The sequence below is a fragment of the Oreochromis aureus genome, linkage group 7 (genome assembly GCF_013358895.1).
Source record: "Oreochromis aureus strain Israel breed Guangdong linkage group 7, ZZ_aureus, whole genome shotgun sequence".
Lineage (NCBI taxonomy): Eukaryota > Metazoa > Chordata > Actinopteri > Cichliformes > Cichlidae > Oreochromis > Oreochromis aureus.
Window position 1 is genome coordinate 5,810,608 of NC_052948.1, and position 15,765 is coordinate 5,826,372.

The window sequence follows — 15,765 nt, forward strand, 5'->3', positions numbered from 1 at the left end:
TGTGCGTTTATTTATTTTTTTGTACTCTGGTCTCAATACAGAAAAAGTGACACTTTGCAAAAGTAAAATAAAAATGTTATTTCTTTTTTTGACCACACGGTGGTGCTCATCCCACACGGGCCGCGAAGTGGTAAAATGGAGACATTGAAATAACATTGTTCAAACTAGAAAGCGAAAATTTCAGAAGAAATTTTATGTGTGCCTATGCCGCTGCTAATCACTGTAGTTTGCCATTCATACAGCTACAGAGAGCAAAACTCAGAAGAGCAGCCATTCTCCACCATGAACTATGGTAAAACAAACACCGCTCACGCTTCACAGATGACAGCTTACAGTTTTGTGTAAAGATGAAGTTACCGTACAGCGCCGATTTGCAGACGCTGTGCACACAGGTTCATGAGCAGAAGTCCCATTGTACCACGGCAGACCCGACAATTTTTGCATGAACACGCTTTGAAGCATTACATTATGGACCACTTTTCACACATGGTTGGTTTACCCACACAGCCGGCTGTGCATTCACTTTTTGTTTTTTGTTATTTTTACACAGTGTTCTGAATGATTAACAATGGTCTACAGCCAATCTTGTGTATTATTATACAAACTGTGGTTGTAAGATGCAGATAACTATTTAATAAAAAGCTAAATATTTTATATGAGAGTAAGAAAGAAAAGTATATCTTTGTGTCCCCTTTCCCTGTTAATGCCCTACCTGGCCCCTGGCAAAAGCTTTGCTAGATCCGCCCCTGCACAGTTACCAGCTGTCAGCTACACAAAAACAGGAGCTTGGTGTATATTTGTCTGTCAGAAACAGTTCATAACTTCCTTCAACTCATTCATGTCACCTAAAGGGTAAACCTGTTTCTCCATCACCAGTTCAGCTCTGATGATTCAGTAAGGACATCTCCTGGTTTGGACCAGCCCGCTTCTACAGCTGTGCCCCAGCAAACATCAGCTGATACTAAGATAAGATAAGATAACCTTTATTAGTCCCACATGTGGGAAATTTGTTTTGTCACAGCAGGAAGTGGACAGTGCAAAAGTTATGAAGCAAAAATTAGAATAAAATAAAATAAGAATAAATACAGTACACAACTGTACAGAATAGAATAAAATAAAATACTATATACAGTAGAATAAAATAGAATAAAATATACAATAAGATAAAAATAGAATACAAATGCTATATACAACTGAGTAAAAAATACAACGATGCCAGGAAGATTATTGCACTTAGTGTTATTGCACATGTGTGTGTTTGATCAGTTAAAGTCTTTGTTGTGGAGTCTGACAGCAGTGGGAGGAAAGACCTGCGAAATCTCTCCATCCCACACCGTGGGTGCCGCAGATCTCCCACTGAAGGAGCTGCTAGAAATTAAAATCAAATGAATTCTAACAACAGCTGATCAAGCTTAAAGCGTGCTGCTGTTCTTTAGCGCGATAAACAAGAGCGAAAAAAGCGATCGTTGATCAGTTTCATGAGTGAAGTTGCAACTGGCGAGAGAATGACAGGGAGGCTTCGTAACGACAGAATAAATCGTAATGTTTTCTCTGAATGTGGGGCGATTCGTTTATGCGGCAACTCTGACGAACCAACCCTTATGAATATAATAAAGTTCAACATCAGTAACACCGCGCACACAGCTGTCGTGCTAAGCATGTACGATTGTAAAAGGTCAGCTGGCGAAAATAAACTACACCTAAACTCTGTTTATATCTGACCCAAATAGAGTGCAGTTCATAACTTCTTACCTGAAATTCAGTTCACCCCTCAGCTCCTGCCTTCGCTTTCCCTGATCCACGATTGACCTCCAGGTTAGCAACCACCTTCGCTTTCCTGATCACGATTGACCTCCAGGTTAGCAACCACCGGTCGATCGGTGGCCTGCCCCACCTCCTATGTGTGGTTCGCGGCATGTCCTTTCTGTCACACACGGTGGATAGCTGAGCTCCACCACCAAACAACTCAGTTATTTTTCCCACAGACCACCATCATCGGCCCATATAAGCGAAAAATGAGTCAGCTAAAACACAGACTTGGCGGCGATCGGGTGTTGCAACAAATTTTGGCGTCACTATAAGCCCAGCCTGGGTGCTTTGAGGGTCGCTAGCAGCGCTAGCTAGCTATGCTAGCGGCGCTATGCTAGCGGCGCTATGCTAACTTGACTGGCTATCAGCAACACATAAGACAACTCTTGCTAATATGGGATGTCTTGATAAAACGAGCAGATATTTGAAGTTTACACACCTATATTCTCGCCTGAAAATGTCTTAAAAGTTTAGTTTGTGACCTAGAAACACGAATAAAAGACATAGAAAGCGAAGTGGTGGCCGCCATTGTTTGACTCGGTAGAGGCCTCTGTGAGGCGTGCTATGAATTGTGGGATATGGAGTTTTGGGCCAAGGATAGATCTTTTCGCCTGTACTACTCCGGGTATACCACTAGAGAGAGCCAAGACACCACAAATGAAGTCTGTTTCTATGGCGCCAAAAGTAGAATCTTTCTAAATTTGCACTAAAATATTAATATTTAAAAACTATAAAAGTCATGAACACCAAAAGTCGTACCATAGTAGTCCAGCTCCAGCCGCACAAAATGATCTAACATATGTAACCCTATTGTCAAAACTGTTTGGCAGAGGAGGCGCGGGAAAATTTTCACTAAAATATTAATATTTCAAAAACTATAATAGTCATAAACACCAAAAGTCATAGCACACCATTCCAGATCCAGCCGCACAAAATGAGGTAACATATATGAAGCTTGTCTGAAAACTGCGGGCGAGATTAAGCTGCAAAATTTCAGGCGGAAACTGAAGAATAATAATAATAAATCCGAGGAATAGTAATATGTGTGCCTCTTGGCATAGGCACACATAAATATTTTGAGCAGAGGTAGGGTGATTCATTGCCAGAGAAATAAAGCTTACTACAGTAAGTATAACATATGTTATAAGTATAACATATAAGTATAACATTTTTCCATTGCTATATTTTCTGTAAACTATAGTGTTCGAAGGATTTGCAAATTATAGCTTTTTGTTATTATTTATATGCTACACAGTCGTTTTTGGGAAAGCTACATGAACAAAACAGCCAGCGTATTTCACATGAATTTGTCACGGGGAAAACATTACCACATTCAGTGTGCTACGATGACGTCAGTCAGGTGATGAAGCTTCCTCCGAGGAAAAAAATAGTTTCTAATAAATCCAGAGAACTCATTGTGCATTGATCACATATCACATTGTGATCACATATCATATGTGTGCACAGTGTGATATGTGATCACATATGAGTGATATGTGAGAAGTGAAACATCATGACGCTAACATTAAAAAATTCCCAGCAGAACTGACATTTAATCACTGACACGGTTGTGGCTTTCCTCTCTAGACCATGAGGTAAGCGCTGTCCACACCACAGCTAAACAAGGTCTGGATGAGGCAAGCTTTGACCCTTTGTGATCTCCTCTCCTGTGTCCCGTGTGTCTTCTGCTTTAGACAAGCTCTGACTAACAGCAAGAAATTGGGGAGTTTACATGTACTTTAATGTTAACTCCCTTTTCAGTTTCTATGACTGACTAATACAGACAGCATGATATGAGTGCGTGTGCATATCAGGACTGGGTTTTTCCACTTCAAGCACACAGACGATATGTCCTGTAACATGTGGGTCTGTATATACAAGATAACATTTATTGCAGCCACTGTTGCGGTCCAGCAGGTACGTAGAGTGAGTCTTGTGCTTTAAACCCCTTATGTAATCGAGACACACCCTGCCTATGTGAGCGCAGACTAATGAGAAGCAGGTAGTCACAGGCCTATTTTTTATTAGTTCTGCTGAATGAGCAGAATATACAGTGCAGGACTAGTTAACCAGTACAAAATCTCTCATTATTCGAGCTGTTGCAGTATTTCTGCCTTCCTTCCTCTTCCAAATAAGCTTTAAAATGCAGTTTTTGGGGAAAACCCTAAACCTCGTACAGTTAAAGTAAACTTTATTCCACCTCAAATGGTATAAGTCTTAGACCATTGCTAGGTGCTCAGAGTATCTGTTTCTCTTACAGTGCAGTTGACTAATATGCAGTGAACAAGCCATCTACTCCTGAGTGAACGTGAAGAACTAACTAGGGACCGGATGATGTGCCATGTATCTGTTACTGTTACAATAATTGGTATTTAATAGTTTAATCATATTTAATAGTATTTTTGAGCTCTCGTTTTTGACAAAATAATATTTATAAAATAATGTTCTCACAAAATATTAGAAACATTTTATGATAGTTGGATAATGGGCCAATGCAGTAGTAGGTCATACACATGTTACGGTTTCCCTCTTTCAGGGGAAATTCAGTTTACTTTTGTTTTCCAACTTAGGAAAGCTTTTAAGTGTGCTCTGATTGGCTGACGTGAGAGTCGGGCGTCTTCTGATTGGTGTTTGAGCTGCTTCCGTGTTGTCATTCAGCAGCACTCCCTCCTCTCGCACATCTGCAGCCGAGTCTCTCCGGTACACTGTACGTGACGACGAGCTGTGAGAGGAGAGCAGAGATATATGTTCGAACTTTTCCACAATTATCTACGCAAAAAACAAAGACTTTCCGTCTGTTGAGCGGCTACATGGAGCTATTTTATAAGTAAACTCGACTCTGGCTGTATTGAAATCGCGGGAGGACTGTTTTCATCTCTTAAAAGACAGGTTACCGGAGGAAAGTTTAAATCCCGGTGAGATCAGGGGAAGGTGAGCCGGGTGCGACTTGAATCATCCTGGCTGTCCTTTTTGTAAATGAAATAGAGAGAGTTTTGATTCAGTCTACTCTTTCTAACTATTGGGACTTTGTCTGCTGAAGGAGTTGTAGTATTTCGCCGTCCCACGCTGAACTCCACAGCATGTCTGACAAGTGTTGCGCTGTGTAACCAGTTTGTCCAGCTCGCCAGGGAGTTTCGTCAGCTGCTTCTCTGACTTTGCAGGTAAGCCGCTGAGGAGGTTCGCCTCTCTTCCAGAAGGTCTCTGTGAAGGCCGTTGGACGACAATGGCTGGCTTGAGCAATGCCCACATGAAAACCCTGGAGGACCTAACTCTGGACTCGGGCTACGGGGCGGGGGACTCTTGCAAATCCCTCAGCCTGTCCTCCTCAAAGTCAAACTCCCAGGCATTCATGACGGCCCCTCACCGGGGGAACTGGTGGTACTACTCCGGCTCCATGAATAGCAGAAACAACAGCTGGGACACGGTTAATACTGTCCTTCCAGAAGACCCAGAGGACATCTTCTCCAAGTGTCCACGCTTACCTGAACTGGAAGAGTTTCCATGGACTGAGGAGGAGGTGGCCAAAATACTGCGTAAAGTGGCCGAGAGTGGGAGCATGAAATGGGGGACTACACCTGTGTTCTCACCGGAGGCTGTGAGGCGGCTGTCCACCCTTCTCCGCAGGGCTCTGATCCGCATTTCCAGAGAGGCTCAGCGTCTCAGCGTCATGCACTGCCGCTGCACACGCTTCGAAGTGCAGAGTGCCATGAAGTTGGTGCTCAGCTGGGCCCTCGCCGACTACTGCGTCTCGGCTACAGTTAAGGCCATCTCCTTGTACAGCATGAGTGCCGGTGAACTATTGAGGAAAGGCAAGTCCGCCCGCTGCGGCCTCTCCTTCTCTGTGGGACGCTTCTTCCGCTGGATGGTGGACACCCGCATCTCCGTGCGCATCCACGAGTATGCGGCCATATGCCTAACTGCATGCATGGAAGCTTTGGTGGAGGAGATAGGTGCCCGGGTGCTGATGGCCGAGAGGGGTCATTCAGGGCCTGATTTGGCGTCAGGGTGCACCACGGTGAGTGCAGAGGCCATGGAGGGGGTGGTCAACAATGACGCGGAGCTGTGGGGAGTCCTGCAACACTATGAGCACCTCATCTGCGGGAAGAACGCTAATGGTAAATATAAATGATGTATATAAAAGTGCATTTAAGTTAACACAGTGCATAGCATAGAGTGGGGACCTTCAGTGAATGTTTTGTTGCATACTATTTTTTGTATCACATATTCGTCTTCCTGAGTGTTGATCACAACTTTCCACTCCCTCCGAGTCCATGTGTGGAAAAAGGTTAATTGTGGTCTGGTGCTGGTTACAACAGCAGCTTTTAGTGCGTGAGAATTTGATGTATTTGTTGCCAATTTGACTTGTCAGAGTAAGAAAATTGCCTCTAATGTGGGCAAAGAAGGCATTTTCTGTTCAACCAAAGTCACAAAAAAACAAATTGCTGAGAAAAAAGACTCAGCCAGCGAGATTGAGTCCTCACATGTCACTCTGGTGTTCTACTGTTGTGGTTTGGAGTGCAGAGAGCCTTCAGAGTCTAGGCAGGAGGCTTGTCTGTTGACATAGCTCTCTGTTTGCGCTGACTTCACCTCTCAGCCTCTCGCTGTGTTGGCCACACTCCTTTAAAATCCTCCCTTTCTTCCATTTCCTCATCCTGTGCTCCTGGTAGACAGATCTCTTTCACCCACCACCATCCCTGCATACTGTATCTTACATCTCTCCCTCCTCTCTCCTCCAGCTACAGCTGTGCATCCTGCTCCCTGCCCATTTGTTTCCTCCACCCTCACATCCCTTCTGAATCAAGTCTCTTTCTCCGCCTTCTCTGCTGAGCCCTAGTACACTCGCAATGCTCTTTCCATGACTGTTTTGGCAGCCCAGTGTTGAGTTGATGCATGAGCTTGTGTTGGGACAGTGTAACTAGCCTTTGTTTGTGGCCCACTACCAGCTCCCTGGAGCAGAGCTTTTTTACTGCAGCACAATGGCCTTTTGTTGTGTGATCGTGCAGCTTAGTCAAACACAGAGGGAGTCAAAGCAAATGCTGAGGATGCATACACACACACACACACGCACCAAGGAACAATATACACAACTCAGAGAGAGAGGGAGAAAGAAAAAATAACTATAGATAGTCAATATTAAATGCAAGTATGTGGCTCAGAGTTGGGATGTGCAAGTGTGCCGTGCATGTGGAGAAGACGCTAATGTAACACGGCCAACTTCTGATCTGAGATCAATGAGCTTGTAATAGATGGTACTTTCCCACATGCATGCACTCACATATTAACTCCTACCTTCCTTTTTAAAGTCTGTACAGCTTCCAGTGGCTTCATCATATATCTGCTCCATTTAAGCCTGCAAGTGCTATAAACAGTACATTGCTGTACACTAGACAGGCCTGTTGTTTGGTTTTACATTTGAATTGGGGTGCTATTTCATAAAAAAGTTAAAAAGCAGCTTTTGTCACATTACTTCACCAGATGTCTTTAGCTTAGGTTTGGCCTATTTTGGTGAGTTTAGTCACTGGTCTTGAGAAAGACCATCGTGTGGTGTGTGTGTGTGTGTGCATATAATAACAACAGACTATTATTCTGACCACCCTAGCTTTTTATAGGGCTAAATCTGGGATATGGAAGCCACATACCCCTCTACCATCTTTCCACCTGACACCCCACACCCTAAACGGCAACCCCCTACTGCTGAGCGACATCCCGTCTTTTGCCTACCACCCAAACAAATATCCATTTCCTTCTTACAAACCAGTATGGGAGGGTAGATTATTGATCATATAGAATGGCATGGCACATTCTATTAAAACTCCTCCCTCTCACTTGCTCTCACTTCATCTTTCTGCCTCTTTCTCAGAGGCTGACCCACATCTGGAACTCTTTAAGTTAGAAATGACTTGTACGGCTCCAATAACAAAACTGAAAACTCCCTCCCTCCCTCCTTTCCTCTTGCCCTCTCATGCTTAGTCTAACTTTTGGCTCTCTCTCTCCCTCTTTCTCCCTTTTTTTTGCCATTGCGTTCACATCCACATCCACTTCATCTTTATCTGTTTATTTCTTCTGGTCTACAGGGAGTGCATTAGAGAAACCCGGTTGTGATGTGCCAGGATCTTATTCATTACACTTGCACAGACTCACCCGAGCACATTCACATGTACACAGACCCTGAAACCAATTTAGTCTTCTTTGCTTGCATATAAATGGATCTACTGCACTGGTTGAACGCTATACACAATGTGACTATACAGAAGAATCCATTTGTCATTTATTTCTCCTCACAAGGAAATGGCGTGAGCAAGCACTTCCTGGTATAATTTGTATTGACAGTACAGTGGAGCATGTTAAAGTGCAGAGTAGAAGCTTTACTAATGGACAGTAGAAGTGGCTATGAAATCATTGATCTTTATGTCTAGCACACAGATGTGTGTTAAGCTTTGGTCTGGCTAACAGGACAATTTCCAAGTGAGCGTCATTCAAGTGTTTGGAGGACTTTTTTTTCCGCTTTTCTCAGACTTTATAGTTGCTTTCTCACGGGGCTTGTAACAACAGTCCAGTAGTTAGATTTACAAACAGTTGACTAGAGGGTCATTTATTTTGGGGCATGACTTTAAATTCAATCACCAGCCCCATTCACAGTTTGCACTGGGCAGTAGTTTGATATTTGGGTTGCTGTTCTAAAACTTGAATGTGAATACTTGTATGGTCTGAAGCAGGGGCTCCGTGAAAGAGAGCTTTCATGCTCAAAATATCGTACATAGATAGATAAACTTAGTCCAGTACTAACAATATTTTTTTTTCTTCTCCCTTATTTCTTTAAATCTATGAAGGTAGTAAAAAAGACTGCTAGTATTGGGTTTGGGGTGTACTGTCAGAGCATATGATTTGCTACTCAGTGTTTCCCTAAATATGTATTTAGCCCATAAAGAGGCGTGGGAACAGTGGGCAGAGAGATGCAGGGAGAGGAGCCCAGTGCTGTGGTCACACAGATGGAGAAACCAGCACTCTGAAAATACATTCCCCTGTTGCACAAATCTGGTGAGGATCAAACTGAGTCTTGGGAGAAAAAAGTAAAAATGTTAATAATATTAAAGGCTCACAAGAGTGTTGGGTATGTTGGAGACAAGCATTAACAACAAACCTGTTTTCCCTAAATATCAACACAGATTAATTTATGTGACCTGTTTGAAAACTGCCGGCAGACATTTGTTAGAAGGGCCAACAAAACTAAGTGTTAAAGCTTTAGTAGATGGGGTTAATGCTTCACTAAACTCTCGTGTTTTTGTGTTAAAGCTTTATTTGTGATTGCATGTACCAGGCTGCATTCACGCTAATGGTCAGTGTCACTGATTGCAGTGGTTGCTTGTGTTGTCCCAACTGTAAAAACAGTAACCCTTTAGAGTGCTGTGTTTCACTGTACTCCTCTGTGGTTTCTTATACTTAGCTTTGCGGATACTGACCCTTGTTGGCAAACCATGAATGATGCTTTCACAGATATGACGGCACACATGATTTGTCTGACTATTAAATAGCCAATAGCACAGAACCAGGAAACTATCACTGACTTCCTATACTCTCATGCAGGTAATTGTGTCTGTTAAATTATTGAAAATAAAGTCAAACAATAATCTTGGAGTTCATATTGTGAACCACCTCAGGTATAACTCCTCTCTCTTTTAATAAAACTGTATTAACATTATTTTGCCTTCTGGCAATGTACCTCCTATTATATTACAGCAGCATGAGTCAGTTTTTTAACACTGTTTACAGTAAATCGCTGAAGGGGGTGGAACCAAAGAGATGGGCATGGCAGATATTCATGGGAAAGAGGCCAAGCGACATACAAATAGTGATTGCAAAGTTGAAAGCAATTGTTCCTTTGTGTCTAGATTCAGAGTTCTAATCTCAATATTGGAAATTAGCAATTGAGCCATTATTCTGTCAGCAAACTGGGGAAGTTATATGTTTATACAACTTCTTTGACCTGTTTACACTGAAAAATGTGCAATGGGAGAGTCACATTCCTCTGTCCATAGGGCTGGGATTACAGCCCAGGAAGCTAATGAGGGAATCAGGATGACAGGCTGGCAAATGGTTGGAATCTTTAACCAGGCATCTTGGAGCATTGCCTGAATGTCAGCAATATCTAAGAGGAATAACAGTGCATTGCATCATCTCGGCGTAAGTGCTGACACAAGCTTTATTTATACTCCTGCCCGTGTTTCTGCAGCATAGCGGTTGTATGACACCATTTATACTTCGGCGTTTAAGTGTAAATGCTTCATCACTGAATGGTAAACAGTTAAAACAGTGTGACTTAATTGCCTAACCCTAACCCGAGAGTGTGACACTGTAGGCAGGGCTCAGCTTAGAAATCATGTTCACATGGATGTTACATTGACACAAAGCACCACCTAACTTGATATCTTTAGAGATCATTGAGTAGTATTTCCTGATACTGCACTTTACCACTTTTTTGTTTGTTTGTTTTGTGTTCAGTGTAGATTTGCATGTCATCAGAAAACCACTGTTGATGTACATTTATGATTGGATGTGAGCCAGAAGGTCACCAATTTCTGAAACCTTTGAGGATGTTATACTACAGTAGCCTTTCTGTGCTTATGTTTCTTTTGCTTTTTTTGTCTTTTTGTTTGTTTGTTTGTTTTTTGCACACAAACTCTTATTTATATTTCATTCAATCCTTTATTTGGTTGTTTCTGGGCCAGTGCAGATCAGTTCTGCTTTGCTTTTAAACATTGATTCCATTCACAGATATCCCAAAGAGTAAACTCTGAATAACTCCATAAATCTGTGTCAAACCACAAACCCCTACTAAAATAATCAGCTTTCCTGCTCCTTACTCTGAAAAAATCAGTGCCAGTCATCATAGTTGTAATTGCTAATAGGCATTAGCTGGAATGCACCCTTTCTGCAGCTTGTATCCCCCAGCAAAACTAAAGCCAGCCATTGTAGTCAATATAGAACCATTTTGTGGGTGATTGGGTTGTAATGTTTTAATTACACACAAATAGATCAGATGGGAGGACTGCATGGAGAAGGATCGGGAAGTGTGCAGTTTAAGTGGTAACACATTTTTGTGAGCAGGGATTGGATTTAATTACTCTGTGCTGCGTTCTCTGGTGAAATCTTTTGGAGTCGACCTGATTTAGCCAGGTAGATTCAATCCAAATGTCTGCAGCTGAGGAAGAGTTAGTCTGTCTGCAGGATTGCTCCAGTGTGTACATGCAGCCTGGGAGCCAAAGTAAAGACTGTGATCACTCCAGCCAGTGCTGAATGAGGGCACAGCTTCTTTTGGATGTTCTTCAGCCGAGCTTGGAAAGTATTTTTTTTCTTCTTTCCTTTAAAGTCTAAACTGTTGTTTTTGTAAACAAGCTGAAAGAGGGAGCTTTTTGTGACTCTGTCAGTGACCTCTTTGTCCACCAGAGTCAGAGAAGCAGTGTGTGGAGACTGCAAATCTCAGATATATTGCACTGGAAAAGCAAACACAGTTGTTGGTAGCCTCACCGTTGTGCACACAGATCTATAGTCACACTTGAGTTCATACTGATATTCATTTACATATGCGCATACTCTACTGTACACATGAGTATTTGCAAATTTACACAAGTAGAGTATTTCACCTTAGTCCTTCGGGATCCAAATACACTGTTTATTGCAGTTTGTTGTCTTTGTGTCACTGTTCCCATCAGTGTAGTTAACAGTACAAAAAAGACAAACAAAATGGTACAAGTATGCTAGCTTAATAGTTGCCATTGCATGGATAGAAAAAGCTGTCATACTCTACATACCAGCTTCTTCCTCACAGTGACAAACCAAAGCCCAACTCACAGTACATCACTCGCAGGTTGAGCATTGGTTCATAGTTTGCATTAACGATGGGAGTAGTTTCTCTAACCCCCTGAACAACGAGCCAATTTTCCAGAGGGAGAAGTTGGATAGAGAGAATAGGATGGAAGCAATGGAAAATAAAAAGCAAGCACAACGCAAGAACAGCATTTATGACAAGCTTTTTGGTAAGTGTGTCAGGCTCAGTGAGCATGGTGCCCATTTTGACAGGTTAAAGGAGTTGTTGTGCATACATGCCATAAGTAGGTCATCGCAGCCTTTGACATTTCTTGTGCTTGTCTCTGCTTTGATGTCGTGCACTCTCATCCATTTCTGACTCTCTCTAGTCCGATTCTGATGGTATCTGTGCTTTTAAGATGGACTGCAGTGTGTATCTGTGTATGTGGATACTGGGACTGTGTGCTGTCCTGAGTTAGCCTTATCTGTCAACATGGTTGATTAAGGGCTGACAGAGTGACAGCTAACAAAGGCATTAAAACACAGTGATGAGTGGAGGCTGTCTACTTCTGTTTCACTGAATTCAAGAAGATGCAGTTATCTGAATGCCCAAAGAGGAGTTTTGCTTTTTAAAATTTTCTCGAAATGCCCGTGACCAGTGACACAAATGGATGCAGAGTATGGCAGTTGATTATCATTGCCATCGTAAGTAAGGATACTACTTGATTACTCTTCCCTTCCCTGAACTGTCTAATCTTTCTTCACCAGACACTGGAATGTGTTTGTTTGCATGTTGAGCCTGCAGCTCCATCAACAACAACACGTATATAAACTCTGAAGCTCAACAGATTTTGCCCACATCACAGGATATATCAACCCTTTCCCAAGTTGTGCTGATTTGCAGACTGCTTTGGCTTCATTTGAAATGTTTCTCTTGGTATGGCCTATCAAATCTGGTCATTTATTTATTTACTTTTTTTTTTTTTTTTTTTTACCTCTGTAACAGCATATCAGGTAGTCATATTCCAGCCTTTTCTGGCAGAGATTGTAGTCTTTGTCAGCTGATTTGTGTTATTTGTCTCTATCCAATCCTGCTGCTGTATTTCTTTTTATTTCTTTTTTTTTTCTGCATCTGAAACCTTCTAACCAGCAGTGCCATCTAAAAACGTCACCTGTTGGGTCATGGTCATCCACATGGATATGTGGTGATTAAAAAAGCCAAAGCAGCACACAGCACATTTAGACCAAAACCATGTACAGTTAGGTTTCCTGGAATTCCCTTGTGGTTAGTGCAGGGAAGGAGCCATATGGAGTACACATGTGGGCACAGGAAAGCAGACTCTGTCAAGACAGGACACCCTCTGCTCCAGACTTAAGCCTCTTTCTATCGATAAGATCTGTACAGCACATCCACCACATGTGTACTCCTTCCTGAAACTGAAATAAACAGATCAAATCTCATAGGTAACCAAAAGAGGACGTCTACTATTAGGAAAAGCCAACAATGAAATGCATTTGATGAAATAAAAGTATGACTTTAAGAATATCTGACATACACTTTGATTTAAAAGGTATGTTTTTGGACATGAAAGGTTAGGTTTAACGCTGAGGACAGAGTTTGTGGGGACATCATCAGATTAGCCTGGTTCCCAAGTTCCAGACTTTAAAGACTCCTAGTTATACATAATCACCATGCATTTCCTTTGAAAATGTTAGCTATTATACATAGGTTTCTGTCTCTGTTGTGTTTATAGGGCTTAAATGCTATTGCTGTTGCACTAAGAAAATTCTGACCTAACACTCTGTTTGTGTTACAATGTGTCTGCACTGGATTTGTCCCTTGGGCACGATCCTGCTTATTTGGGCTACATCTGTATTTAACTGTGTACATATGTGGGCCCATGTCCATGGAAGTGTGTGTGTGACTGGATGTGTTCTGCGAATTGATGGTCTCTGTGTTTTTAGCCACATCTGCTCTCTGTGTTTCTGTGTTGTGTTGGCCATCTGTGTGTCACTGCTGGGTCACAGACAGTGCTGGACACCAGCACTATTTCCTCTCCAGGACTGATATAATCTGAGCTGTGGAGGAGAAAGCGTGTTATGTGGTAGGAATTTTATACCAGTGAAAGGATGCTTTGTTGAACGTGTTCAGAGAAATGTAACTTTAAAAAAAAAATCTAATAGCTAAGGGCTTAAGAAGAAGGGTGGACAGTGATCCAGTTTTATTTTTTCAATTGTTCTTTTCATTTGTTTTTTGGCATTGATTAATTCTGCACTCTAGATACTAATAGACCAATTCACATTGGTCTATTAGTATCGTCAGTGATCTTGAGTTTGTATTGCTTTTGAATATGGATGGAGAGGCTGTAGAGGAAGTGAGTCAGACAGGAGTTAAACAGAGCATGAGTTAAACTAAAGTACTCAATATTTTCCCCTCTTTTAGACTTCTAGGAGCAAATTACAGCCTCAGAAAACAGCCCCAATGCCAACACGTTCATCAGCTCACCAAACCTAATTTGGTTTAACTCTCCATGAGCCCAATGGGATTTTTAAACGTGTTAGGATTAGACATTTCTTCCACCGGCGTGGCCTGTAAATACAAGTGTGACTAATTATAGCCCATTCTTCTTTCCACATGCTTTGCATTAGATATTAGACCACGCACTGCATATAGCCTTGTGGTGCTTCTGTTAATAAGTCTTATAAAGAAATTCTCAAAAGTTCATCCTCAAATAAGTTAAAATCTAAAACCTACCCAGTTAACAGAGGTAAAAAAAAAAAGGTTGTGGAGCTGGTCAAAATGACTTTCCATTAGACAAATGTCCGAGCAATTACATACTTGTCTATAGCCTGGCAGGAAATGCCTCCACCACAGAAGGAGCCTTTCAGTACTCCAGTCAGGTGCTAAGAAAGGGTGTGTCTGTCTGCATGATGGAGATGCAGGGGGCATATGTGTTGCAAGTTTAAGGCTTGCAGTGGGGAGGGAGTCAGCCCGAGGGTTAGCAAGTCATAAATATTGCAACGCCAACACCCAGCCAGTTAGCTGAGCCCCAGCCAAAAAGAACAGCTTTTACTCTTTCAGGTGGTGCCATCCAAGCATTTCAACATAACTGCCTTAATTTGCTTTGCTGAAAGACTTTGTTTTGACATGAGGTCTGCAGGCAGGCTCCACAGTCCAGGCAGTCTGATGTCAGGGGAACGAGGGAGAATGTACAAACGACAGCAGCCTGAGAGGGAAGCCCAAATGTGAAGACTGAGGAAGGAGAAGTCTTGGTGCTTCTTTGACTCTGATAACATTGTGGCTCTATCTTGCTGTCTGAAAATACAAAGATAACTCACACAGAACACACTTGCACACTTAGACAAAAAAATCAAAAACACTAGATACAGGCACAGTCTGATAAGTAGCAAATGGGCAGACACAGATAGAAAGGAATCTACACTATCAGCATGGAGCGGGTTTATTTGTTTTCTGAATGGAGTTGTGATAGCAAGTACTTCTGAACCTCATTGGGATGTCTGTGTGATGTCTGTTGCTTTTCAGGAAAGAAAAGTGGAAAAGAAAACAGATATTCTTTACATCCATCATATCTGAATGGATAGCTATAATCTCCAGCGCCATGCTGGGAAAGAAAAACTTGAGTTAAGCTTCTGCTTGTTTTGACCCCTGGAAGCTTCCCAAAGGCTCCATCTTTCTCTCCTTCCATGTCCCCCCTCCTTCTCTTTATTCTTATCAGTCAGGCTTGCTACTCTGCGTTACTGCGAGAGTCTTCATCATCAAATTACAAGGAAACCAGTGACATAGTGTTTTGTGTGTGTGAGACAGTGATTGAATGATAGATTTGTATTGGGCTTTGATTCCGGTACAATTTGCCAGCAGACAGGAAAAGAGAAGAGTTATGAATGTGTGTTTTAAAATAATTTAACATGTCCATACTGAGGAAACACTCGAAAACTCAACTACTCAAAAGTAGTGAATTGCACAGTGAGCAGAGAAAAGCAGGCATAAGGGACAAGCACAGAGGGGAAAAAAATCACAGATGAACCTGCCTAGTGGTTCTTGGCTCTTGTGGACTGCTACTCTGAAGCCCATAATTACCCTCTGGCCAACTTGTGTTAGTAGCTACAGAGTAGTGAGGTCAGCAGTTAGCT

The 15,765-nt window shown here is 42.1% G+C and overlaps 1 protein-coding gene across 1 annotated transcript in view; it reads left to right on the forward strand.

The window, feature by feature from the left end:
- Positions 1-5,032: 5,032 nt before the first annotated feature.
- Positions 5,033-15,765, forward strand: part of abtb2b (ankyrin repeat and BTB (POZ) domain containing 2b) — a 39,516-nt gene continuing 28,783 nt past the window's right edge. Inside the window, exon 1 of the mRNA XM_039615427.1 lies at positions 5,033-5,924. Within this exon, the coding sequence (XP_039471361.1) occupies positions 5,033-5,924 (892 nt within the window). The remainder of the gene's footprint in view (positions 5,925-15,765) is intronic.